Source organism: Opisthorchis viverrini (assembly GCF_000715545.1).
Source record: "Opisthorchis viverrini unplaced genomic scaffold opera_v5_13, whole genome shotgun sequence".
In the NCBI taxonomy this organism is placed as follows: domain Eukaryota; kingdom Metazoa; phylum Platyhelminthes; class Trematoda; order Opisthorchiida; family Opisthorchiidae; genus Opisthorchis; species Opisthorchis viverrini.
In genome coordinates, this window is record NW_008751669.1 from 1,265,597 (window position 1) to 1,291,039 (window position 25,443).

At 44.3% G+C, this 25,443-nt stretch overlaps 1 protein-coding gene across 1 annotated transcript; it reads left to right on the plus strand.

The window, feature by feature from the left end:
- Window positions 1-1,682: 1,682 nt before the first annotated feature.
- On the plus strand, window positions 1,683-25,022 carry T265_01224 (hypothetical protein; the record flags this gene model as incomplete). Its single annotated transcript, XM_009165209.1, has 6 exons — window positions 1,683-1,760; window positions 23,356-23,625; window positions 23,663-24,052; window positions 24,104-24,430; window positions 24,465-24,656; window positions 24,693-25,022. 6 exons carry the CDS (start codon window positions 1,683-1,685, stop codon window positions 25,020-25,022), a joined length of 1,587 nt encoding a protein of 528 aa, XP_009163473.1.
- Between the last annotated feature and the right edge of the window lie 421 nt (window positions 25,023-25,443).

Here is a 25,443-nt window from a genome sequence, read left to right on the forward strand (position 1 = left end):
TCAGTAATAACTGGTAATTGTTTTATCTGGTGAAACAGTGTTATGGCAGCATATAAACCTTCCATGCATAACAAATATTATCGATGTCTTCGATTACCTTACTAGTGACAAATTGATGAGGCGAGATATATTCTTCTCTAAGGCTTAATTTCCTCGATGTCGGATCTTCCGAGATGGTATTATGTGTAACTTCTCCGCATTCTTAGAACGCCTTCCAGATCATCGGCGTCATGTTAACGTTCTAAAATCTGGTCGGATCACTTTTTAATTTATCATGTCAAAGGGGCTAAAATATGACTTTCTACGCTGGCGGTATCTTACATACTCCCACGGACCGGTTCCAGATAATGGCGAGAACCGATGCGAAACCTGTCGGCTGATGGTAAAGTGTTGACTTCTAGTACTTGGTCTTGAGGGTTTCGGTTTGCCGAAACTGAACGAAAAACGAGTTGTTTCGAACACCGTGTATGTGTTTCTGTCTTTATCCCTTGTTCTCAGTAGGTGAAGTATTCATAAAGGATGTGGTGTGCGATGGACCAAGGGGTACGCCTTAGCTGGCACTTATTCCGAACTATCCTCAACTAAGCAGTTCCATTCAGTCCCTAGTGACGTTAATTCATCCTTTTTCCCCAAGCCGTGTATTGATATGGGCGGACACTGGGTGCAGCTGTGCCATCCCATCCTGGATGGAACTGATCTTGTACGCCCTTCTTTAGATTTCATTGTCAAATTATGCCTGTTTTCTTCATATTTTAGAAGACGTAACTCTCTATGTCAAACTTGAATAAAAGCGGGTTATTCGTAAGCGGTGTTTGCCTAGTGGCAACACCTCCAGTCAACATGTATCTGTGACCGGTGCAGCCATTTCTCGGGATGAAACGCCGGCATAACTACTGCATAGAAGTGTACTCTAATAATACGTGCATTTCTACATTGAGTCGCCTCGGTGTATCCACGTAGCAACGTCAAAAGCGGATGGAGACTTGTTCCTCTGTACTCGCGGCACTGCTGTATTTGGACTGGCGTATCCATAACCCTAGGAAAACACCCAGCCATACCACAGTGCACTGACTCCGCGGCTCCTGAAGTCATATCCAAGGCGCTTGTATGGCACATTCAGAGTTTGTCATGCCATATTGGTCAAATTTTGGTTCTCTGCACAATTTTTAACAGCGTCACTGTAGGTCCATCAAATGGAACTGACTAATCCCACTTTGTCTTGCCTAACGTCTTTAGGTTGGCCAGCATCGGCGAACCAATTCATCTCAAGGTTTTTCCTAAAGCCGTGAGGCTATTTTACCCGACTGGTTTCCTTGCTCGTACTTTGAAGTAGGTAGAACATCATCATGCACTTACTCGCAGGGGGATTCATATTCATTGTACTACATACAATAACTTAAAATACGGGCATTATTCTAATTGCCTATTCACTTTCCACTCGTTTAGCGCTGCAAACGTCAAGCTCACCAGAGGCTACTTTGACAGGATTTGCCATCGCTTTAGTAATGCTTTCCTCCGTGGAACTCGTTTAGCTCTGAACGCAAATTATTTGCACAAGGTGATCCTCATCTGGTTATCTTCCGTGCTGGTGCCAGAAACGACCATAGCGCTGTCGCCAACAAAGAAAGCATTTACTACGTCTTTTTTGCTTTGATAAGGCGAGTTAGAAGCTCTGTATTGTCATGGTTGCGGGAGATTTGGAGGCAGAACTGGAAACGTTTGGCGAATCTGAAAGTCAGTTGGAAGGTTTAAACGGATCAGTACGTACAAATATTAAGGAATGACCAGTTTGTGCTTCCAGAAAAGAACAACTTTGCGCCGCCTAGTTCAGAAATACGAAAAGTTCTCCGAAAAACTGGTCCCTCAAACAGTGCGCCAACCGAGGTGCCAAACTGATTATATCCCCTTTAGCTACGTATACCGTAGATGAACAGCTGAATGTAGTTCAATTGGGAACATCTACATAGATTTTGGCCAAACGCCTGTCGGAAGTCACTTTTATCTTCGTTGCCAAGCGCTACAAAAGTCTTTCACGGCTCATTCAGCAAGTTCAAGACATGGAGCCCTAACTTCCAGAAACTCTACAAACCACCCGCCTTCGGGTGCGAAAACGAAATTGCAGCGGTTTTGCACACAGCCGGGAAATCTATCTGTAGCAGATCTATCAATCTTTGGATGTCGGCCGAAACACTGGCAATGCCAAAAGCTGAGAGTACTCCTACTGATCTCAAATATTAATCAGTTTGACGCTATGTTGGAGCTTAGATGAAACTTAGGTTGAGCGCCGAGCGCAAAATTGGCCAGAAGCTTGGGTGAAGTAATCAAAAGCAGCGGAGATTCCCCAGGAAACTTGAGAGTGTTTCAGTTAATTGGGTTCGGCACCGGTCCTTATAAAAGCTAGTGACCGAACCCATCACAGCTCATAATGACACAACTTTCCCAACAGAGGATAGTAAATTGATAACAGAACCAGACGCTTTGCGCAGTTTTTGTGGCCACCTGCCTCTACTTAGTCAGAAGTCCGATCTGCACCATAGCCCTGGGCGTTGAATTTGAATGCCACACTGCCTCGGGCGGTTATCTTTTCGTGTATTCCCTAAAACGTCTTTGAGCTCCCTGTTTGAATGACCTCCCACAATAATCGTTAAAGAGTGGTCTCTAACTCCTCTGCCAACGCTCGCCTAGTCTCTTGTCTACATTTTGGAATTCTCAAGAGAAATCGGAGGAATTAATTACCCGGTACAACTGAAAAGAAGGGAGAGCAAAATGATGCTTAGACAGAAATATCTACCTCGTTTTACCGCAGTGAGGTACTTGAATTCACTCCTGATTTGCCTCGTCGTAAACCGTTAATCGGTGGCGGACAGAATCAAACAGGATTTTGGCGTACAAACGTATATTCCATCATGTTTTTGCGCTACTTCCTGTGCTAAGACGTCACATTTTCAAAAAACCCAGATTCAGCATTTACCAGTTTCGGGGCTAATCCGGCTCAGCTGACCAGTCCATATACGTATGCTAGGCGTAGCAGTGTTTGACAGGGATGAAAAAGTTGTAAAGGGCAACGTGATCAAAATATCTTTGAAATCATCTGCCTGGGCGTCCGGTATTCGCACAATGGAGTTGACAATTCAAAAGCTCCAGCGTGTACCTGATGGACTAAGGCAGACAGTCAAANAAAAAACTTCAAACTACAGGAAGTGTAGGGCCGGAATAGTGGATATGGAGATGCAGCAGAGCTGCCACGACATGGCAGGCCGGTTTGAACTAAAGTCCAGAACCGTCACTAGGGCTTCATGGCTAGGCATAGCAGTGTTTGACAGGGATGAAAAAGTTGTAAAGGGCAACGTGATCAAAATATCTTTGAAATCATCTGCCTGGGCGTCCGGTATTCGCACAATGGAGTTGACAATTCAAAAGCTCCAGCGTGTACCTGATGGACTAAGGCAGACAGTCAAATGAGTTCAGAATACCCTAACAAACTTTTGCGCCCGATGCCGGGAGAGTACTCCACCGGATTTTTTCCGCCAGATATATGATTGCCTCAATGGATAATGAAATTCGGTGAGCAGAAAAAATATGAGCATCAATAAGGGTGGTTTTTTTAAATTTGGCATATAGGCAACAAAATACAACATTTTGGGGTAGAAATTTTACTGCACTGGAAAAGGTTTTGCGGCTAATAGCATTGTGTAGCCAAACCGCCCATCTACCTGATCACAAGGGGTTCACTGATCCTGAACATGCAAACGAAGAAACAGCGGGTGTTTTGGATGAGGCGATCAGCGCCGCTAAGTCCCCCGAGACGCTGTGTGCCCAGGGAGTGTGACGCAAATTTTCGGTCAGGCAGTTACTAAACACCACTTACAAACCAAAGAAAGGTACCCAGTCTCATAGCGTACCATAGTATTCTGCTTATGTCGTTGATAAAATATGTTCTGACTTCGGTGCTGCTCATGATACGAGAAGAGAATTCTTGAATTTTTCATATTTTTCTAGTTAATGGTGCACATAATTGAAAAGCAGCATCTCCATCAGCTTCGAATGTGTTAGAGCATGGGCTACATTATCGCACGGCAGCGGAACTGAGAACTTTGGAGTTTTCGAAAGACTGTCTGAGAATAACTGCAGCTGTATAATGTTGCCCGCGAATCCGCAACGAAGCAGTCAGTTAAAGGGTGATTATTTGTGTACGAAGGATTCTAATCAAAGAATGTGCCCAATACCAAAACAGACTTCTTCGTCATGTAATACACATTACCGGTCACCATCTGCCAAATGTAATTTTGCATTTCTGCGCCGTTCAGCAGTGTATCTGGAAATGTGGTCTGCGATGGACGTGCAAGTGGAATATGTAGACCAGTTTGAAGGCCTGCTTTTGACTCACCTTCTAGAATATGGTTCAAATTAACACCCATTTTCATGGTCGAAGACTAGAAGGCATGGCCGTCCATTGATGCTACCTGCATTACTTTTATCAGCATCTATCCAAATTGCATGAATGAGTGTGCGACTATGCAGGGAAGGCCAGCATCCAAGCCCTTTCTCGTACGTTTTCACACTCGTTTTTATGGAAAGGTTATTTTTAAATTGTAGCATATCAGAGCGACGTATCAAGGTTAAAAGCTAATGGTGTTCTGTGGGTGCTGTGAATAGATTCACCAACTCTGGGTGCAAAAATTCGGCTATTTGGCTGCCTTACAACCGGAGCACGTTTCTACTAATAGTGGACACGGGGTCATTCTGGTGACAATAATGTCTTTTCTAACTGGTGTTGACATACTGTCGGAGATGAGCCTGATATTAAAGTCAGAATAAAACAAAATCAGACGTTGGTTGTGAGCGTCTCGTAATGGGCTAGAGTGGAATACTCATGCCCAAATGATCAATGCTTAGCCTAGACAGGACCATGCCAAATTCGTCAAGCTCTAACCGCAGCCGGTGAATCACAGGCTACTGACAGTATAGCGGGAATTCGGGACCGGTTGGGAATGGTCATTTGGGATACTGATGTTTATTTCCCATTGGCGCTTAGTTTAACGTCCGGCACGGTCAAAATGGTACATTCAAAACAAAAGCGCCGCTAACCTCAGCTGAAGATTATCAAGGACCAACGATAGCGGTACAGTCACAAAAATATTGGGTATCATCCAGCATAGACGCCGTTATCTCTAAAATGGTGTGGTTTAGCTGTGGCTCACATCGCGAGTGGAAAAACAGAGTTGTTAGTTTCTTGTTTTAGAGAATATACCAGATTAAAGCAAGACCAGACCGTTACAAGTTGACGGTGGCGGGTAGCAACACGACGGGGGAGGAGAAAGACTGGGGCTTCCTGACTGGCGCGGAATGAAAAACCACTAAGACAATTTTGGGGATGTGGCAGCTTTTCAGTGTTCCGTATGGCCAATTTGAACTGAAACTGAAAACCACACGGATGATCTGTGGCCTTGAACATTTAGGTTTCTGGGCAGGGTCACGAAAGGCATAAGCTGGGTTTGAGAAGCGGATGGATTCGCATTACGGATAAATGATAGTTTTAATGTCTGGATCATGGTGTATTCGGAAACCGTATAAACTCGCTGGTGTTGATGTTGAAGCGATTCGGGTGTAAAAGTTTTTAATCAGACCGAAGCATGTTTTACATTAAACCCTGTCATTTTGAATACTTCACAATCCTTGCAAAGTAGGATGACCTTATGATATGCATTATTAGCTGAACCCACAGATGGCAAAGTGAGGATGATGAACCGCACTTAGGTAGAATGATAATGAGATGGCTTTTCTATCACGGGAATATAGGCTAGGCTGCCATCGATTGGACACACCGATTCTTGGGAGCTTGAACATTTAGTTGTCGGGTTAGGACGTGTCGACACAGTATTAGGAAATTTTCAATGGAGAATATGCGGAAAAATCAGGGTACCACATGATGCCGAGTACTTTGAGGCTACCGCATCAATTAAGTGCATTGAGATGGTATTGTAGGTGCATTTGAATCGGCGGGCCAAGAAGTATCAGGAATGCGGTAAGCTACGGACAGGTCATCGGGCTAGTTATGTCAGTGGTGGTACAGTCATTGCGATGTCTTACGTTTTCGGCGAGTCGTTTGGGGCTGATAATGCAGTCAGCGTTGGCCAAGGACCTTTCGCAGAATAAGACCATTATGGAGATGGGTATTATTTCACCCATATAGAATGCAGGGTAGCTGGTTCTCACCATTCATATGAAGTTACAACGCAGCCACATCTTTTGTGGAGGGTGAAGAAAGCCGTTCTGAGGTTCGCTAGGTTGGTAGACGGACTGCCAAAGAAAGTAGCAAGAAACCAAAAATGGTTAAAATTTCTAACCACTGTAGTGGCGTGAAAACATATAATGGTTTCGAAATAGTAGAGAATAGCGATAAGCGATTGAAGTGATCGGGTGCAGCCGTACGAGAACGTGAGAGACACGCGTTAGCTAAGTGGTGTATCGCAAAAGCCACAGTTGTTTACTCGTTCATGAAGCAGTGCAGGACGGACAGAGTTAAGCGGAGCGAAACGGAGCATCGTGGTCGAAGGGCATGCGTCCTTCGGGCTAGTTTTCTGCTCGAGATTCGCCCCTTTATTAAGAAGTTGCAATAAATAGCGTACACCAATTTTTAGCAAACAGACTAAGAACTCAAGGCCAAAATGCGTAATCTTGAAGAAAGGCTGCGTTATTATTATTATCACTATTATTATTATTACAATAATATTATTATTATAGAATCAAGAAATCAAGCAGTTACCTGGCCTTTGACGCGCGTGCTTAACCAAGCAACACTTATGTATCCTTGATTTCAACCTGTCTCGAGTATTTCAGGGGCCAGGGGCATTGAAAAAGGCGTTTTCTTTTAAATTGGAAATAATTTTGGTTACACATTAGCCAAAGGCCGAGGAAATTTGCTCGGTTTGCCGAAAAAATTATTTCACCGAAAGTTTCTGGTCTCGTGACGCTGGTTCAATAGGCTTCAACCCTTTTTAATGACGGTCAGTTTTCCCTCGATAATTCTGGTAGCGTGCATCATACCACGCTTTCCCGGACGCACTACTCTTGGCGACCAAATCCACCATTCTGTCGACCGTAACGGAGATTGTCTTGATATGTGCATTTGCGGCTTTACTGATTCGCACACACTGGCACTTTGAAAAATGCTTGTGCTCAATAACTGAACAAAATTTGACCTCGTCATTCCATGCTTAAAATGACCAAAATTTTGCCGAATATTGCGTAAAGCCTGAAGCAGGATAGCTGCGGCTAACGCTATTGCGGGACACTAATTTAGTAATAACTGTATATTACCACTTGGTGAGTGGCACACCGTCAGACTTGATCGCACAAATACAACTGGATTAAAGACGCAATTGTTTTTATCTTTGGGTACCTGGTAATGCATAGAGATGGGCGAACACATAAGAATAGACCTTACACCGCACAGGTTGAGATTTGGTATAGTTGCCCCGATTTACAAGTAGCAAAATCGGTCAACCTGAAATGGAGGTAATGGTTTTATATCCAATGTTGCGGAGAGCACACCAATTCAGACAGAAAAACGTTGCAAGTTGAATGTGATCGTCAGAATCACAGCGAAGGAAGATAAAATTAAGAGGTGCCGTCGGCTACGCGAAATAAATTTTATGTTGTGGAGGACAAATGGAGACGAATGGGCATGAAATAATAATAAAATCCGTCACTAAGATTCGGTGGTGGAAAAAGTAGGCTAGTAGAAAGGTTTCCAAAAAGCCCAAAGGAAGAGGATGAGATGAGAGAACTTGCAGTAGGGTGCCTTGTTCATCACTGGTTGTCCTGAGCTGGGCTTTTAATTCACTAAACCCAAAGCAGCGTTGCCACTGTATGTCCGTAGCTGCTGAGTCGGACTTGACACGGTTGCGCCCTCAATCCGGCAATTCAATTATTAATTGAAGATAAAAATTGACATTTCTTAATTTAAAACGTATATTTGATAGTAGGAAGCTTCTTTGCGAGGCCCATGGCTTACATTGACGTGCAACGATATTTCCATAATCGCCTTATCGGGGTTGCACCGTATCAAGTTCACTTCGCCAGCCAGACATAACACAAAAGTTCCTTCCTAATTATCGCTGTGGTTGCCTGATACAAACGCATGACAAAATTCCTAAGCCGCCCAGAGGAAGCACACTCAAATTATTTTTACCTAAACTATAGGGATTTGACATTACAAATTTTACAGATTTTACAAATTTTCCACCTGTCGGTGGAATACATCTTATAGATTTTTTAAGTGAATGAAACTTCAAGGCAACGGACCTTGACCGGACCACCTTATGTTGCCATTTTACGAGGGATAAATCATGAAATCGCGCTTGCCATATTTTGGCGTTCTTCAGTTTTCCTCAAGAATGAGACAACATAGGTAATTTCCAGCGCGAATTCCTTTCAAGCAAATTGGTCCGTGAGACTTGTTTACTTCATGCTCCTCAGACTTAGCGCACGAGATGTGTTCTGCTCCACGTACTTCGGCGCCACTCATTTTTCTATTGAGCTCATTTTCCAGTTAGTAGATGGGTGGTACATCCGTATGCAGTGTGCAGTAACGATGCGAGGGCCATCTCTATAGAGAACCAACTAAGTTATATAATTCTGATTGGGGGTGTGACGCTCCGTAGATGAAATACGTCACCAGGCGCAAATATAATGATGAAAATTAAAAGCATTCATTGGCGGTCACCATGAAAACGGTGACCGTTGTCACTCTCCTTGACCACTTATTGTACCTGCTGGACCCGTGTCTGCGCGCGATGCTGATTATGAGGCCTCACCCATTCGTGACAACCTAGTATACTAGCCAACGACGGCCCTTCCTACTCATAATTGTATGCGTGGTCTATAGTTAGCATAGGTCAGTATATATGCAGGCTGGTAAAAATAAGACCTCAACTATTTATGATGGCCTAATCTGGTGGCCCGTCACACTCATTACAGTACTGGATGTCGCCGCGGGCCCGTGTCCATGTGCGGCGTTGATTATGAACCATCTGACATGCTCTGTAGCCTAATCCAATGGCAGAAGATGGTCCGTCATCCCCATAATTGTACGTGTTGTCGCTTATCTCTTCTACTTATAATAAACAACAGGCCAATATTTATGCAAACCAATGAATATGAGACTTCAACTATGCTCATAAACCTAATCTAAGGCGATCGACGGACGTCATATGCATAGCTGTACGCGATGTCGCCCACCTTGGCCAATTGTCGTGACTGCTAAGCTAGTTTCTATATGAAGCGCTGGTTATAAGGCCTCAACTATGTATGGTACCCCAATTTAACGGCTAACGATTGCCCGTCATACTCAGTTCTAGCCTGTGTCGTGTACTGTGGTCACTTGTGGTAACTACCAGGGCCCGTACACATGATCGTAGCTAAATATAATGCTCCATCTATACATAGTGGTCTAATCCGACGACAAACTGCGGTCCTTCATATCCGCGCATGTCCGGCTGCCAAACCCATGCTTAGAAAATGCATAATCATCCTTTACAAATCATGCTTCAATTTATTGGTCGTATCGGCACAAACGTAACGTGCAGTCATTTCAGTCCTCAGTTTTAGGAAGCCGCTTTTACTCGACAACGATTTGGAGTGAAAAAAAAGTATGATCAATTACGACTCGTAAGCATCTTCCGCGAAACCACTTAAAACTCAGTTGAACAAAGTTTACTTGGCTAACTCACTAAATGCTTCATAAATCCATTTGTCCACAGTTCCCGATCATTTTACTCACTGAATGTAGTCATTAATTTTGCAAAGGTAAACCCAATACTGGATGAATAATCCCATCTCAGACATCTTAGAATCATATGTGAGAAGCTGCTTGCTAATTCAGACTATTCTCAGGCGCTATCCTATTTCCGTCTTCTAGGCCTTGGCCTCTTCCAGCTCGTCAAACGTGCCGAAGTATTGCAACCAAGAGTCAGTTCCAAAATCACGTCTACGATATATGGATAAATGAGCTACAAAGGCAACCACAATTGATGTGATGCAACTGTCTCAGTCAATGATAATGATCTAGATGGTGACTCAGAGGTTTAGTATACCTCATTGTCCAGGAGCACATCCTTTAACATCTACACAGTTGACACATACCGCCATAGTGTCACTACTCCAACTTCTATCCTCTAAGTGATCGGTTGACACTGGCTCCCCATAATCCATCCTTTGAATGTGCCTTCAGAGACAACACTTGTCAAACACTTGAAGACGTCTTAGTTCCGCCGTTCCAACAGACAAAATCCCACAGGCATACAGCGAAACAGCCCCTTGTTGAATCTAAGTTGACGTTATAATAATTCTTCCATTCATTTGCTTACTCCGCCTATGTACCTTTGATCTCCAGTCGGTTTGCTTATTCGTACCCGGCACTCACCCTGCCGCAGAGGCCGTCCTTTCCGACACTTGTGTATTGACAAGTGCGTCTGTGTGTCATTGTGCGCCACTGACCTATTTACCCATGTGCGTTCACGTCTCGTTTGCTGAGCCTGCCTCGACTGGTTTTCTCATGGGCTCCGCGTGATCGCACGTCCAATGAGAATCACAAGACCGTCCTCGGAAGGAACGACCGCAACCCACGCTAATTAGCCATCATTCCGCTCGCCGTTGTTTGGTGTGCGGATGTTGACACTGTACTGTGCCGGTCAGAGACAGACCTGTGAACTTGTTGACGCTACGAACGTGAACAATTGAGTTTTGCTGTACAGCTTTGCTTACCCTTGTGTATATAGTGCCGTAGAATTATGAACCCAATTCTTCCTTTCGATATTCGGGATTGTTGAACCTACGCATCACTCAAAGTTCCGTATCGGGAACCCCAACACCCCTGCTGCAACCTGATACACTCCTTCCTTAGTATGCAGGGGTATATAACTCTGACGCCGTATATGGTCCAAATTAGCGAACGCGACAGGAGCTTCGCAGATTCTGGCACTGAACTCATCTGTCGCACAAAAATCAAGACCAATACAACTTCGAAACTACTCAAAACGCCTCGCAAATTCGTGTACCTCTCCTTGTACTGTGAGCGGCTTGTTCATTAACCGCATACCTCTGCACTTTGTAGGTGCAAAGTGCAGCCCAAGGATGGTATGACTTAGTTTATTTCATCCAAAAAACACTCGCATCTTCTTTGCATCCTCGAAGATGAGAACGATTTTGTCTGCTTACACCACATGGACTAGGTTTTCGTCAGGGTATATTCGAACACCGCGGTTCGATGGACATCACATCTTTCGATTCATTATCTCGCCGATTACTAGATTAACTGGAAATGAAGAGCGTGGACGCATACGACGGATACCGCCTGCGTCCGGAAGCATTTGGTTAGCTGTTCATATCTTTCAGTACCATGTTCGCTCCTCTAACGCATTTTGTTTGCAACCGTGCGAAAGAATGCATGATAGACAACTGTCACTTCAACGGCGTGCATTCTCTCAAGAAATACTCCTACCGTATTCTGAACCTCATCATCCGCCTCCTGCATTTGAGGGAAGAGAAAATTCAGATGGGAGAATCTTTTATCAAGCGCCTATGTTACCGTCCTGAGCTTGCTGTTGTTGATGCGTATATCCGAGAGATCCTCCATCATTAGAAACATTCATTGAAGTCAGAGCAAGATGTACCAATAGGCTAATCAAATACGCGTGGAAGGACGCCTCAGAAGCAACTTGTTTTGCAAGGCCTCCGCGGTTTTCTTTAGGCGTATAGCGCCATTCTGAGGACACCTCAGTTAGAGGCACGCAATACTTCCATACATCACTTATCTCATGTCTATGCAAACTCCGAGCTACCTCAGTCGCACTTAATCTAGCAAATGCACACACATCGTCATTGCATACACCTAACGCGTTGGCAACCTCCGCATACGTATTATCTGCATCTGAATGTCGATCACCGTTTTTGAAATCGAGCAGTGTCACCTCATTGGATTAGTTAAGAATGGTGACCCCTTTAATCGCCTGTAATTTCGAGTCACCATCTACCTCACACTTTCTTACAGACCTTTTCGACACCTTTTTATGAGTCTCCAACGTAGACACGGCTGACTTATCGCCTCGTTTGAATGACAGCAATGAACATGAGCACGTTCCCGACAGACCCAAAAATATCCTTCATTTATGCTGATCTTAATTTGTCACGTTTCAATAGCAGATCTTATCCACAATGACAACCCCGAGCAATTCTCCCTAGATATTTATGCACGAGGCTGCCCACGGACCTATTTGGGGCGCCGCGATGACGGTAAATTAACGACCCTACACAGTCTGATGACTTACTGTTATTTACCGGAGGAGCTTCTTACGTGCACCAACGAGACCATCTCAATCTGTTCAGTTAGTGCCAGGACGTGAAAGTACTGGCCAACTAATTGTGTTGTCTGACCATGAACTCAATGATTCATCCAACAGCACTGTCGGTGGTCTAGTATAGTGGCCAAGATCAAACCTTGCCCTGCGCCTGTCATAGCGCAGCTGATCATCATGAAGAACAAAAACTTACTAGCCGTGGCGAATTCCGTGGCTTGTTCTAGGGAGGGCTGACACCACGGTGTAAGACTTGTCCACGTGCGGGTCTTGGGCGGCTGCTCAATTTCGCGTTGTCACGGACATACAAAGCGTAGCTTTTGTTCATGTAGTTTTAAGATTATTTCTAAATCTAATACAGAAGAAAACACACGAAGTAACCACTTTCCCGCAAAAATTATCGTTATCACGTATACCACACTGGAAGTCATCGGTAGCCACCAAACTACGAATTCTTTATCTATAATGGACATCGAGTTCGTTTGAAATATTTCTAACAAAACTGCGCCTCTACGTAAGGTTTGAAGGGTTGGAATATATGCTATCAAATGATCAAACGCTATGTTAAAGATTCTTTTCTTCACACTACGATTTCACAGAAATTTTGGGTGTGCTTCTAAGATACGGCAACTCCTAATCCTTCCCGAGCGGCATTTAATGCTGGCGCCTAAAAGATTTTTCGCCACGCTCCGCCTGTTGAATGGAGCCAACAGCAGTGATCCAGAGACTGGTCACTAACACTCCTACATCCGTATTCCCACATATGTCATAACACTGTTCACGTAACAATCTTCATTCAAATTGTTCCTTTTCTATCGTCTTAGAGGCTCTCTTTCCATTAGGCCGTATGTGTTAAATGTCTCTTATCACACTACCTCCCTGCAAAAATGTGTCTCTCCGGTAGAGCTTTGATGGAGCTGATGACTACCAAAGCACCGTGTGTAACTACAGACCAGACCAAATGCTATCCGCCCTTCATGCTACTCGACTGGCTAATAGCACGCCATAAAAAATCACTTTTATGCAAATACTCTTTCGTCCTGGACTTAAGAATATCGAGAGACTGAAACTCAGTGCTAAAAATATGAGGCATCCGTTCACCACAAATGCTTGTCCTTCTGTGCAAACCCAACAGTCGCAAAAGCAAAACAAGCGCATTCTGTTTTTCTATGCCCCTTCTACTATATTAGCGTTATTCTGACAGGCTGATCCGGTCTTTGATTGCAAAGTGACTCAGCTATTTATACCCATATCTTTCCCCATTCAGCAACATCCGGTCACCGGTTTAACAGCAATAAATTATTTTCTGATATCCAAAACCTTATCGCACTCAACAGGCTTTACTGAACTCACTCCGTTCCCTCGTCTTCTTGAGTTTCGTTCTTCGGCAGTGACTCCTCAAAACTCTGATTTTGCCCGTTAGTCAGTCTGTCTGATCCTCGTTGCAAATTCACATGCACTCAAATTTAAGTCGAAATCCCTTGTGTTACTAAAACGGCTTTGTTCCTCCTGTCCAGAAGATGATATGTGTTCATGCAATGATGGCATGGCACTGCGTCTTGAAAGCTTGATGGCGCACCCCCGACAACCCTTTCCTTACTCCAGACAGACTCCTCGTCGCCTTCTCAGGACCCGAAATGAAAATACGAACAAACAGTTTACTTCACGGCAACCGCGTCTCAGACGAGTTTTTTTCTAATCTAGTAAAACCTTCCTTCGGATTTAACCATCTCGGTGCCCTTTCGTTTTGTATTCCGCACAAAGTGAAGAATGCTTTTGCAGTTCACGCTCAGTAATCCACTCACACAGGAAAATTTCACGCCCGACACCACTCAGACGGCGACACAAGTGAATCTGTACGGCGCCATCCAGATTTTCAAGCTACCATTTATCCGTCTTACAAAATCTCCTGCTCCCCCATTCTCCTCTACACTCTCCATCAGCCGGAAAGCGAACCCAAGTACCAAAGATAAAAAAAACCTTAGAAATGGGTTTTGGATTTAGTTCACTGCCGGCGGATTGCTGAACCACTGAATCTTTTCCAGACTCGTTGCCCTGTGTTATCATTTTCCGCAATTTGCAGTTTACTCTCACTTGCCAGGCAAGTCCACTTATGTTTGAATTTTATGTAATTTTTGATTTACTGAGCAATGCAGTCCTCTCTGAACTCGGCGGCTGGAAAGTTCTACACTTCACACAAATGCGGTGTGTATTTCTGGAAGGCAAGATATTTGCCTATCCACTTATCGACTGAATGCGGTTAAGATGTGTCCGGTGACAACACGGTTACTCAGCCCACGAATGTGGCATAGCGCGCTGAAAAAATTATGCTTCTCGTACCTCCTGTTATGCAACGATGTGCTGCGATTACTAGATTTGCTTAAAATATGGTAAAGTTTAGGATGTGGCCTGCTACTTCTTTAGCACACAATTTAAAGCAAACATTTGTTTGATTTACTCACCACACTCACAAACACCGCAAAATCAAGCTTGGCGGTCCCTCCGCAAAGGATGTAAAATTTGCAACCAGAACGCAACCACTTTAGACAAACTTATCACCTGAAGTCGGGCCAGCAACCCACTGAGACAGGTACGTGCCGCTCACTGGAAATAAACCGAAATTATTTAGAAGAAAAATTGGGTTTTTTAATCACAACTTCTTTAAAGAGAGCCCAATTGGTCCGCAAGTTTCGGTAATATGTTTCTCATAACAAAATGTGTTTAAGTTTGTAAAATTTTAAGGTTATCGACTGCTGCCGATTCGCATTTAATAAGCGGTTGACGAGATGAAATACATCCGCATTTTCTAACAATCCCTGGTGTCTTTCACGAGTGAAGTAACACCTAAAAGATACCCATTTCAGATTCCAACCAGGAAAATGGTGGATTAACGGCTACGTGGGTCGAACCCCTTGAGTGTTACAGAGTAGATGAATTTCTTCTGCAAAGTTCAGCGCAACGCAGATTTTGGGAAGCTCGTCTCCTCTTCAGCAAAATAATGAAACTGAATTTGATGTACTATGAAGTATTGAAGATGTTATGCATTGTTGTGGATGATCCTTATTCCCTAATATGCCCAGCTAGTCAGTGGATAGCGCAGCATTTTGAAATATATGTACGTTAATTAATAACACAACAGAATTTCTCCCGTTGGAAATAATCGCACTCATTAGTTAAAATATGTTATCAACTCCAGCTACGTTGGCGGAAAATAAGACCAGCCAATGCTGGTTATCATCATAACAGCACGTGCTGTCATCTACCTTGGCTGCTTGTCTAAACTGCTGGGCCTGTCTCTAGGCGGCGCTGATCATGGAGACTCCCCAGGCGGGTGTCTATCCAGGACGATGAGTATGAAGCTTCCGCTGTACGTGATAGCCAAATCTGAAGGTTGACGATGGTTCTTCATACTCATATATGTTGACGATTTTGCTCAGCCTTGCTGCTCATAGAACCTGCCGAGCATGTACTCATGCACGCAGCCTATGATAAGGTCCGAACTATGCATAATAGCCTAATCAAAAGGCAAACGACGACCCTTCCTCTCCAAACCTGTTTTCCGTCAGCCAAACCCACTCCTGAAAAATATACGACCACACTTGGTGAATCGCACTTTTCAGTTTGTTGGTTGCATAGGTACAAACGTGATGTGTTGTTAGTCCAACACTCGTTTTCAGGAAGTTGCTTTCACTCAACAGGGCTTCTTAAAGGAAAAATGTGTAATTAATTGCAACTCGCAAACATCTTCGACAGAATCAGTACAAAGCTATGACCAAAGAAGTTTTTAGAGACTCACTCATCAACAATTGGACAAATCTAGTTGTCCAAAATGATCGAACCGTGTCCACGCTGGGGCTGGAGTTTTGCTGCTAATTGGTGAAATTACTCCCGCTCATTTAGCCTCATTGACGATAATGAGAGATCCGTGTGAACAACGATGATGCGATTGCGAGATACAGTGGCAATTCTGATCATTAGATGCAGCGAGAGCAGTATTTAGCCCTGGTACCTCAAGTACCTCATTCGTTCCAAAAAGTGCAATAACAAAGATCAGGTAAGAGGCGGGTACTTGGTAACAACTCTGCTTATTCAGGGAGCTAAATCGTAACTTCACCCATTTCGACACTGATATTCTGGGGAAGCTACGGCTCTTCCGTCCACATGATAGCATGTAACCATCCCGCGGCAGTGTCACCAATCAGGAGCTTTTATCTGGAAATTGGTTTATCAATTTCGGTGTTTGCGTTTGTAAAACAACTCCTCTTTGATCTCCAGCATCCGGTTGTACATAAAACTACTTCCACATCTCAGACATGCTAAAATCCGCTGATTATTTCAAGCTCCGCCGGGAATTTTTACCATATCTGTCATGTAGTCTGAGTCTTCATGCCGGAGTACTGTCACTCACCTCCATTTCAAAAATTGTTTCCAAAATTCGAACACATTGGATAGTAGAACGAACACTCTTGATACGATATAACTGTCCCTAATGATGATGATCTAGCTTGAGGCAGCGGGGATCACTCTATCTCACTGCTTACGTAAAAGTTACACACCGCCAGAATGCCACCACTCCCGCCTTTGTCCTCTTATTGATCAACGGACCTGAATTCCCATGATACGTATTATTAATGCACCTTGCTTTTTTATCCATATCTGTATTGCCTTACTGTTTTGTCGGTCACTATTCAGCCTTCCGTAATACGGCCAACCCTCCTCTTCCAAAGATGTGAAAGATGGCATGGTTGACAAACATTACCTGAACTGCGTGCCCTCCATCAAAATTTATCCTGTGCACCGCGCTGAGTCTCGAAACTCGCTTTCTGCCAAGGAGGGAAAGGAAATCTGAAAGGCAAGCAACTTTTGTCGGACACTCGTGCCGCTGGCTCAAGATTGCGTTGCATGCACTATCACCATCTTATGAAGCCAGGTCATCATTTATAGTAAAGCAAAGTTCGCTACGGGAGGCTAACTAAGTACCTGAAGCGTAATCCCCCCAGAGAATTTAATTTATCAAAGCGTCCAGTATATTATTCAAGCTAACTGTGCCAATAGGATGGCAGGTCATCGTTACACGCAACACTACCAGGCATCTTACGCTTCTGTCCAGTTTATAATCCCTTCATGCTCCAAATTTAGTATAGTATATTAGCAAACCCAACACCTTGTCGCTAGTCTATTAAGTACAAATCCATCTATGTCCTATTCCATATAGTCACTTGTTACCACCCTAATGGAGACAGACTTCAGGTTTGTATTTCCATGTACATTATTGGACATTGTCTCGTTTTGATGTTTCCCCAAACTCACGGTGCTCCACTAATCTCATCCCACCCCGTCATCTTCCCAAGCTTTGAACTTCGGGAATGTCCGGATTGGACGACCTGGTTGGCTGTTATCTATCCAACATAGCCTGTGACTTACGACCACAGGATCCTCAAAGAACCAAGAAAACCTGTGATCCCATTTTAGCTTCGTTCCACCTTGTTTTCTCGGCCAGCGTGAAATGAATCCCGCTGTCCAAAGTACTGAACCCCCCAGCCCAGTCACCCTAAATACGAGGCGTCCGCTACGGGGCTGTTCGAAAACTGGGGCATGCCAGGCCAATGATGGCACGCACTGTCATACCCAATTTAATGAGACACGCGCAACCATTCATTTCCTTCTCTCGACGTCCATTATCGGTCACTGCTTCCATTAACTGCAAATAAGACAAACTCCCCACCTGACCGCAACTGACTCTGTGCCATATCCATCCCAACCCGTTGAACTACTCGTTCGAATTTACCCATCTCTGTGTTCCTGTGCTTCCCACAAAATTCAATAACTTTCCATGGAGTTCGTGTTCCGGCTCGCGTGTTGCCATCACCTCACTCTTCCAAAGACCTTTCATGCCCGACCCCAAAACAGCGACGCCGAATCTCGACCGAAACCTCTCGCCCAATCGAGCCTGTAATTGCAACTGCGAGCAAATTATTCATTTGACCACAACCGTCCCTGGGACGAGTTCTTTCGTACCCGATGAATTTTCCCCCAAACTTGGCCAGCCTGGCTTCCTGTTGCACTTTTGGTTTACCTCTTCCACAAGATCAATTCGTATACGGTGTTCGGTTGGCCATGTTTTAGCACTATGTCCACATCCAACCTAAACCTTGCACTTGACTTTCCTACAACAGTGAAACCAGTGAGCCTGCTTAGTTTCTGAGTAAAACACATTTTTGAGGCAAAACTTGCCATGTTATCCCAATTGGAATTATTCTAACTCAATCTACCCTTTTGCTCGTTGTGACTCCAGCCATTCACCCAACTGCTCAAGGTCACTCATTATTGGCAATGGTTCTTCGGTTTTAGTTCATGTCAGCCGGATAAGTTTATAAACTAGTCGGACCTCATGCCAATTGTTCCCTACAAGTTGGAAAAGAAACCTATTATTATTATTTCATCGAATACCTCCTACTGTTTATGACATTGTACTCTCTCGCCCAATCCCTGCTACCCGAAACCCCCAGTCATGCTTCATTCTGACTGTAAACTTATGATCAGGCTGGACGGTTGGGAGTACACATTATTAGTATTATATTAGGTGCGCACCACTGACATAGCGCGTGTCCCGTATATTCGAATGCACCAACATCTATTCGCATGAACGGCGTGAATACTAATTTTGTCTGAATACCGATTACTGTTTTTGAACTCGGCGGCATCGCCGCACTGCAGCATTAAGAAACTTTGTCCACCCTTGAGTTCCTTTCATATAAGGGAACCCCCAGTATGCTTCATTCTGACTGTAAACTTATGATCAGACTGGACGGTTGGGAGTACACATTATTAGTATTATATTAGGTGCGCACCACTGACATAGCGCGTGTCCCGTATATTCGAATGCACCAACATCTATTCGCATGAACAGCGTGAATACTAATTTTGTCTGAATACCGATTACTGTTTTTGAACTCGGCGGCATCGCCGCACTGCAGCATTAAGAAACTTTGTCCACCCTTGAGTTCCTTTCATATAAGGGCGCAGTGTAACTCATACCAAAGTACCTTCCAACTGACCTTTTTGACACTTTTTCTATCTATCCCGTAAATATTTTATTGCTCCACTTGAATAACAGCAATGAACCACGCCACGTCCTTTATGAGCCCAGGAAACTTCCCAATCCGTTGTTGTTTTCCACGACTCCCTGGCCAGTCCTGAACACCATGAGAACCCCGAATGTCTCACTCTCGTATACGCGGCCGTTCACAAACTTCAGCATGGCGTCACGATAAGTGTACGACGACCGCAACCTATTCCTACTGTTTCCCGACCCAGCGTGTTCCATACGGCGCGTACAAAGCGGTTGTAATCATTGTTCACGTAATCATTAGGAAAATTCCTATTCCAATACAAAAGAAAACGCGAAACGGCACCAACCCTTCCACAAACCTACACACAACTCACATCGTGCTACACTACTAACGGCCCATGAAATTATGAATTTCGCGCCCCCAGAGGAAAGGGAGCACACTCAAGTTACTTCCAACAAAACTGCCGCAGAATGGGAAGGCATTGGGGGTTGCAATAAATGTCAAAGCTTCATTCGTTCAAACTGCGGCTTCGGCAAGGTTTGACGCGTGCGTCCAGGCCAGTAGACCAGCAAAATTAAATTAAATGGCAAAAAGAGACAATTTCAAACAAACTACCGCAAAAGTGTGTGGAATTATTGGACTCCGAGGTAGAAATAGGCATGCATTTTAAAATGGAAGATGACCCTTTGCACACTGCAGTTTTTGGGAAAAATACAAACGCATTATTTGGAGAAATATCTGAAAAGAGACAATTGCAATCAAATTACCGCAAAAATGTGTGAAATTACTGGACACCAAGGCACCAATAGGCGTGCATTTTAAAATGAAAGATGACCCTTTGCACACTGTAGTTTCTGGGGAAAATACGTACGCATTATTCGGGTAACTATCTGAAAAGGCCAACTTGGAATTCCATCGTATCACTTTAAACGGTGTATCATTTAACTAACAACACTAGCCAGTGGGCAGAAAATCGCCTTCGAATTAATAGGTTGATATTTCAGCCGCCCGCTTCCAAGCAGAAGGATGCTTGACTTCTTTGATTGACTGGCACTATATCAGATGGATATGTTTAGGAAAACCCGGCATTTCTCAAACCGAGACCCTTGACTGCAATTGTTAAAGTCCCGATGAACTGAATGGTTCGTCTCCTGTAAGGTTCCACGGATATCCTCGCCCAAATACGCCAAGTTGGATAGACGCTGTTTGCTGTTACGCCTCGTCTTGTTTGAACATGATGAGATCACCGGAATGAGAAATAAATTTGTAGAAATTTATATTTAGGATTCCATTGCCGATTTTGTATCCATGACGGGTCACCATTCTTCGTCCACTAAGTGAAAATCTATTGCCTTGTTTCCAGGCGATCCTTGGAATCGCGATCTGATCACCAGTGTATAACCATCGAATCCACCGGAAGATGACCAGTACCTCAAAAACGCTTCAGCAAATATCCCGCAGTTATCACTTCACGCATCTCTTGCTGGTGGTTAGTTTAAACGCTCCAAGGGCCGCCCGACTGGTGTTCCACCTTATTCATATCACCGACCAAAGTCATTTAGCACAGTGGTTGCACTAAGCGTGTCGTCTGATAAACTGGAGGACAATTTGTTGATCGCGTGGTAATTGATGGCCCACCAGGACATAGTGACCATTGTGTGCTGGATTTATCTGCTTCTGCGCCAAGAACCCAGAACCTTAAACGCGATGTCGAGATTTCTGCTGTGCAGAATTCTTATGGATGCGTATCTTCGTGACTAATTGAAACTGGGACCAGCTTCTGCGGACGAGACTAACAGGACCATAATCTGAAACATTCACGGTATGTTCATGCCAGACGAGCCGCGCGCAGTGGAACCGATCGAACCCTACCCAAAATGGTTCGGCTTCTTCTGGAAACGCGGTTCAACTATTTCCAGAGAAATGGCTGCAAGATGGACTGGAATTTCGTAAGATGCAGTACCGTCAATGGAACATACAAAAAATATACAACGATAGAGAGCGTTCCGGGAGAAACGAAACTTACTGTCTAACTGCACGGGAATAACAAAGAAGCAGGCTACCCGCCTTCCCTTTGAGGATCAAAGCCAGAGAACCGAGGAGTAGCAGTAGTGCCATCTGAGGCTCAGAAGAACACTATGCAGGTGTGGATCCTCACCAGCGACATGATCATATCCAATCTTGGAAAGGCGAATCTACGAGAAGCCTCTGAATGACTTGGTCTCCAAAGAGGCTCACCGACAACTCTTGCACAAACAGATTTCTTCCAGCATATTGGGGCCACATGCGGTCCATCCAAAGATCCCAAAGGAAACGCCGCTTACGTCAGCGGGGCTTTTTTACCCGAGGTTGTTCAACGAAGGCAACCTTCCCCCTAGTTAGTGTGAAGTGACTATAAAACCAAACTACAAAACTTGTGACCGCTTATCACACGGCAGCTGCAGGCCCATCAGCCACAATAGCACGTCATGCAAGGAGCTAAAGCGCATTCTGGAGCACTCTTAAATCATCCCGGTAGAGTCTGTTTGATATTTCCAAACCGATACGTATTCCTTTCAAAATGATTTTGCGGAATGAATATGCTCTCATTTATGGACAGATAATCCAAGGCAAATATGAAGGGCTTAGCGGACGCCATAGTTTTTGACATCTCTACAGCATCCCGCAGAATCCCAAATATTCTGCTGCCCCACAAAATCGGGTCTTATGGAGTGGAAATAGACCCCCGCGCCGGATTAGGACATTTCAATCATATATGACATCCTATTTGAGTGTGCCCGATTTACTCTTCCGTGCCGTTCTCCATCGGAGCTCCGCGTGGCTGCGTTTTAAGACCGCCTCTGTTTCTGATTTACGGAAATGATCTTCCAGAAGTCTTTCATGTCCATGTCTAATTTGCGAATGACGTGACCTCCTGGAACCCCAACTACATCACCCCCTTATGAACGTGGACGCGGTAAAACTGTGGTCACTGAGCTGACACTTTCTGAATGGCTAAATCCGTGGAGTATGAAATGATTCTTGCGGTGCTCAACTGTTTTCCCTTGTGGCATCCGAGGAAACCCAATGCTTACTTATGGCCTTTTTCAACAAGATTCGGCCAACGGGTTTCTCACTGTTGACCCGGCAACACCCACGGGTACATGGTACGATTTTGAGGCACAGAGCACATACTTTTATCAGGCAAAAATTTCTCATTTTGGGTATTTGCCGTACGGAAAAATCTCCTCTGATAATGTTCCAGGCTTCGTCCAGTACCCAGCTGAAATTTATAGTAGAGGCTGTTTTATACGAGCTGTCGCGCTGGCAAGCGTACTGCCCCGCGCTTTTTGAGGCACAGAGCACATACTTTTATCAGGCAAAAATTTCTCATTTTGGGTATTTGCCGTACGGAAAAATCTCCTCTGATAATGTTCCAGGCTTCGTCCAGTACCCAGCTGAAATTTATAGTAGAGGCTGTTTTATACGAGCTGTCGCGCCGGCAGGCGTACTGCCCCGCGCTGAGAACATAAGAGGAGTATTACGCCATTTTTCACTCGTAGCTTTTAGGTAAAGGGCAGCCGTTGAACAACAAGAACAAAATCGATCCGGGAAACTTGGATGAAACTCTTGATCCTGTGTATTCTCTTTGAAAGAACAACCAAAACTCGGGCGGAAGCCTCAAGGCTGTGTATCTCCTTCTGAATTTGTGGACTTATTCTTCTTGAATTTATACTGAGAACCAGCTAGGCGTTGGTGACAAAGGTTCACTGGCTTTCATCGCAAAACCGAACTGCCAGCTACGCGAATCCACCACACTTCATGCGTATTTTGTTTTAGTACATCACAATTTATTTCACCATAGTATTAGAACTCCGTGGACATTCGAAAAATGAGCCAACGTCGCGTACTTAGAGGTAGCGCACACGTTAAATGATGACTTTCAGGTCGTAGAATTCGAACAATATCAGAAAGCTAGATTACAGTTCGTTCAGACGGTAGCAGATCTATCGCTCCAGAAGCAAAACATCGAGACACTACAGAATGCGGGTGTGATGTCCTTGCTTCGACCTTTGCTTTTGGATACAGTGCCTACTATTCAACAAACGGCTGCAATTGCCCTTGGAAGACTTGCCAATCAAAGAATGGACCTGGCAGAAGCAATAGTCAGGGAAGACATTTTACCACAGTTGGTTTACTCACTAGCTGAACAAAACGTAAGATGTGATGAATTTTTGTGGTTAAAACTTCCAGCGATTCTATAAAAGAGCAGCTACGTTCGTTTTAAGGTCCATTGCGAAACATTCTCCTGAACTCGCCCAGAAGGTCGTCGATTCTGGGGCGCTTGACGCTTTAATCATAGGATTAGAGGAGTTTGATCCTGTTGTTAAGGAGGGATCAGCAGCCACCATAGCAAACCTCGCCAAGCACTCGACCGAACTCGCTCAGACGGTTGTGGATGTTGGAGCCATTCCTCTCCTGGTACTATGTGTGCAAGAACCTGAAATCAGCCTCAAACGTATGGCACTTGCTGCCCTATCAGATATCGCCAAGCATTCCGCTGAGTTGGCTCAAACGATAGCAGACACGGGCGCTATCGCACATATCGCCCAACTCCTGCTGCAGCCTGACACATTACTAAAGGTAGGATATTTCGATGAATTCAGCTTAATAAACTTCTGCTCTTATTCTCAGCGTCAGGTTCTCGCCGTGCTATCGAACATTGCAAAACACTCTGTGGATCTAGCTGAGCTTGTGGTTGAGGCTGAAATTTTCCCAACCATTCTCGTTTCTCTGAAAGATGCTGATGAAATCGTCAGGAAAAACTGTTCTACTCTGATTAAGGATATTGTGAAACACACATCAGAACTCAGTCAACTGGTGACCAATGCAGGGGGTGCAGCAAGCATAGTGGAATTCCTCAGTAATAATTCAGGCTATGTTATCCTTCCAGGAGTAATGGCCCTCGGTTACATAGCGGCACATTCAGAAAGCCTGGCGATGGCAATAATAATGTGTGGCGTAAGTTTGTAATTTTTTTGGCAATAAAATTTAGAGTGTACCGCAACTAAAGTGCACTCTGTGGCGTGAAACAAACGAAGACGTCAAGGCGGCGTGTGCGTGGGCTCTTGGTCAGATTGGAAGACATACACCAGAACATGCAAAAGCCGTTGCCAAGAGTGACGTCCTACCCATAATACTAGAGTGTTTCATTGAGCCCGGAGCGCCCGAAGAACTCAAATCAAAGGTAAGCGTAATCAGAAATAATTCATTGAAAATATAGTCTAAGAAAGCCCTCAAACAGATTATCCAGAAATGCGTGGATCTGGATGCAATCGAACCACTGCTGACGCGAGCACCTGGGAGCATTTTGAAATATGCCGTAGCGCAGTTTGCAAAGGTCTTACCGCATGACCCCAACGCACGTCGCAATTTCGTTTCATCAGGAGCGCTTAAGAAGATCCAGGAGTTAAAGCCTGATGACAAGGAAACCTTGGCAGAATATATAACGGCAATAAATAATTGCTTTCCGGAAGAAGTGGTGCGATATTATTCGCCGGGGTATGTCGAAACACTCATTGAACGTGTTGATCAATACCGGATTCCTGTTTGAATTTGAAAGGTTCGTCAAACATTTCACACAATTCGATGGAGCTATGCAACCCAATAAATGCAGAGAGCCATAAAACGCCAACCATATTTTTTCCGTAATAACATTTTCGGCTGTTTTTTCAGTCTAAAATCATGTTGACGCTTGTGTTTAATTATAGCAGCATATCAAGGTAAACTGTACACACCGAATGTTGCAACTTATTTCTTCGTTGAGCTAAATGGGAGTTAAACTGTATCCCCAAGCGTTTTAAGAAAGACAAGTCAATGGCTCAAAATCAGGATAAATAATTCCAAATACTTCATGAATGTTACAAAAGACAGGTGTCGTAAAATTCCCCGACTACCGTTCACTCTCTATTAGCAGTCGACTGAACTCGACCAGATGGGTTGATGTACCATTATCAGGATAGAGGGTTTATTTT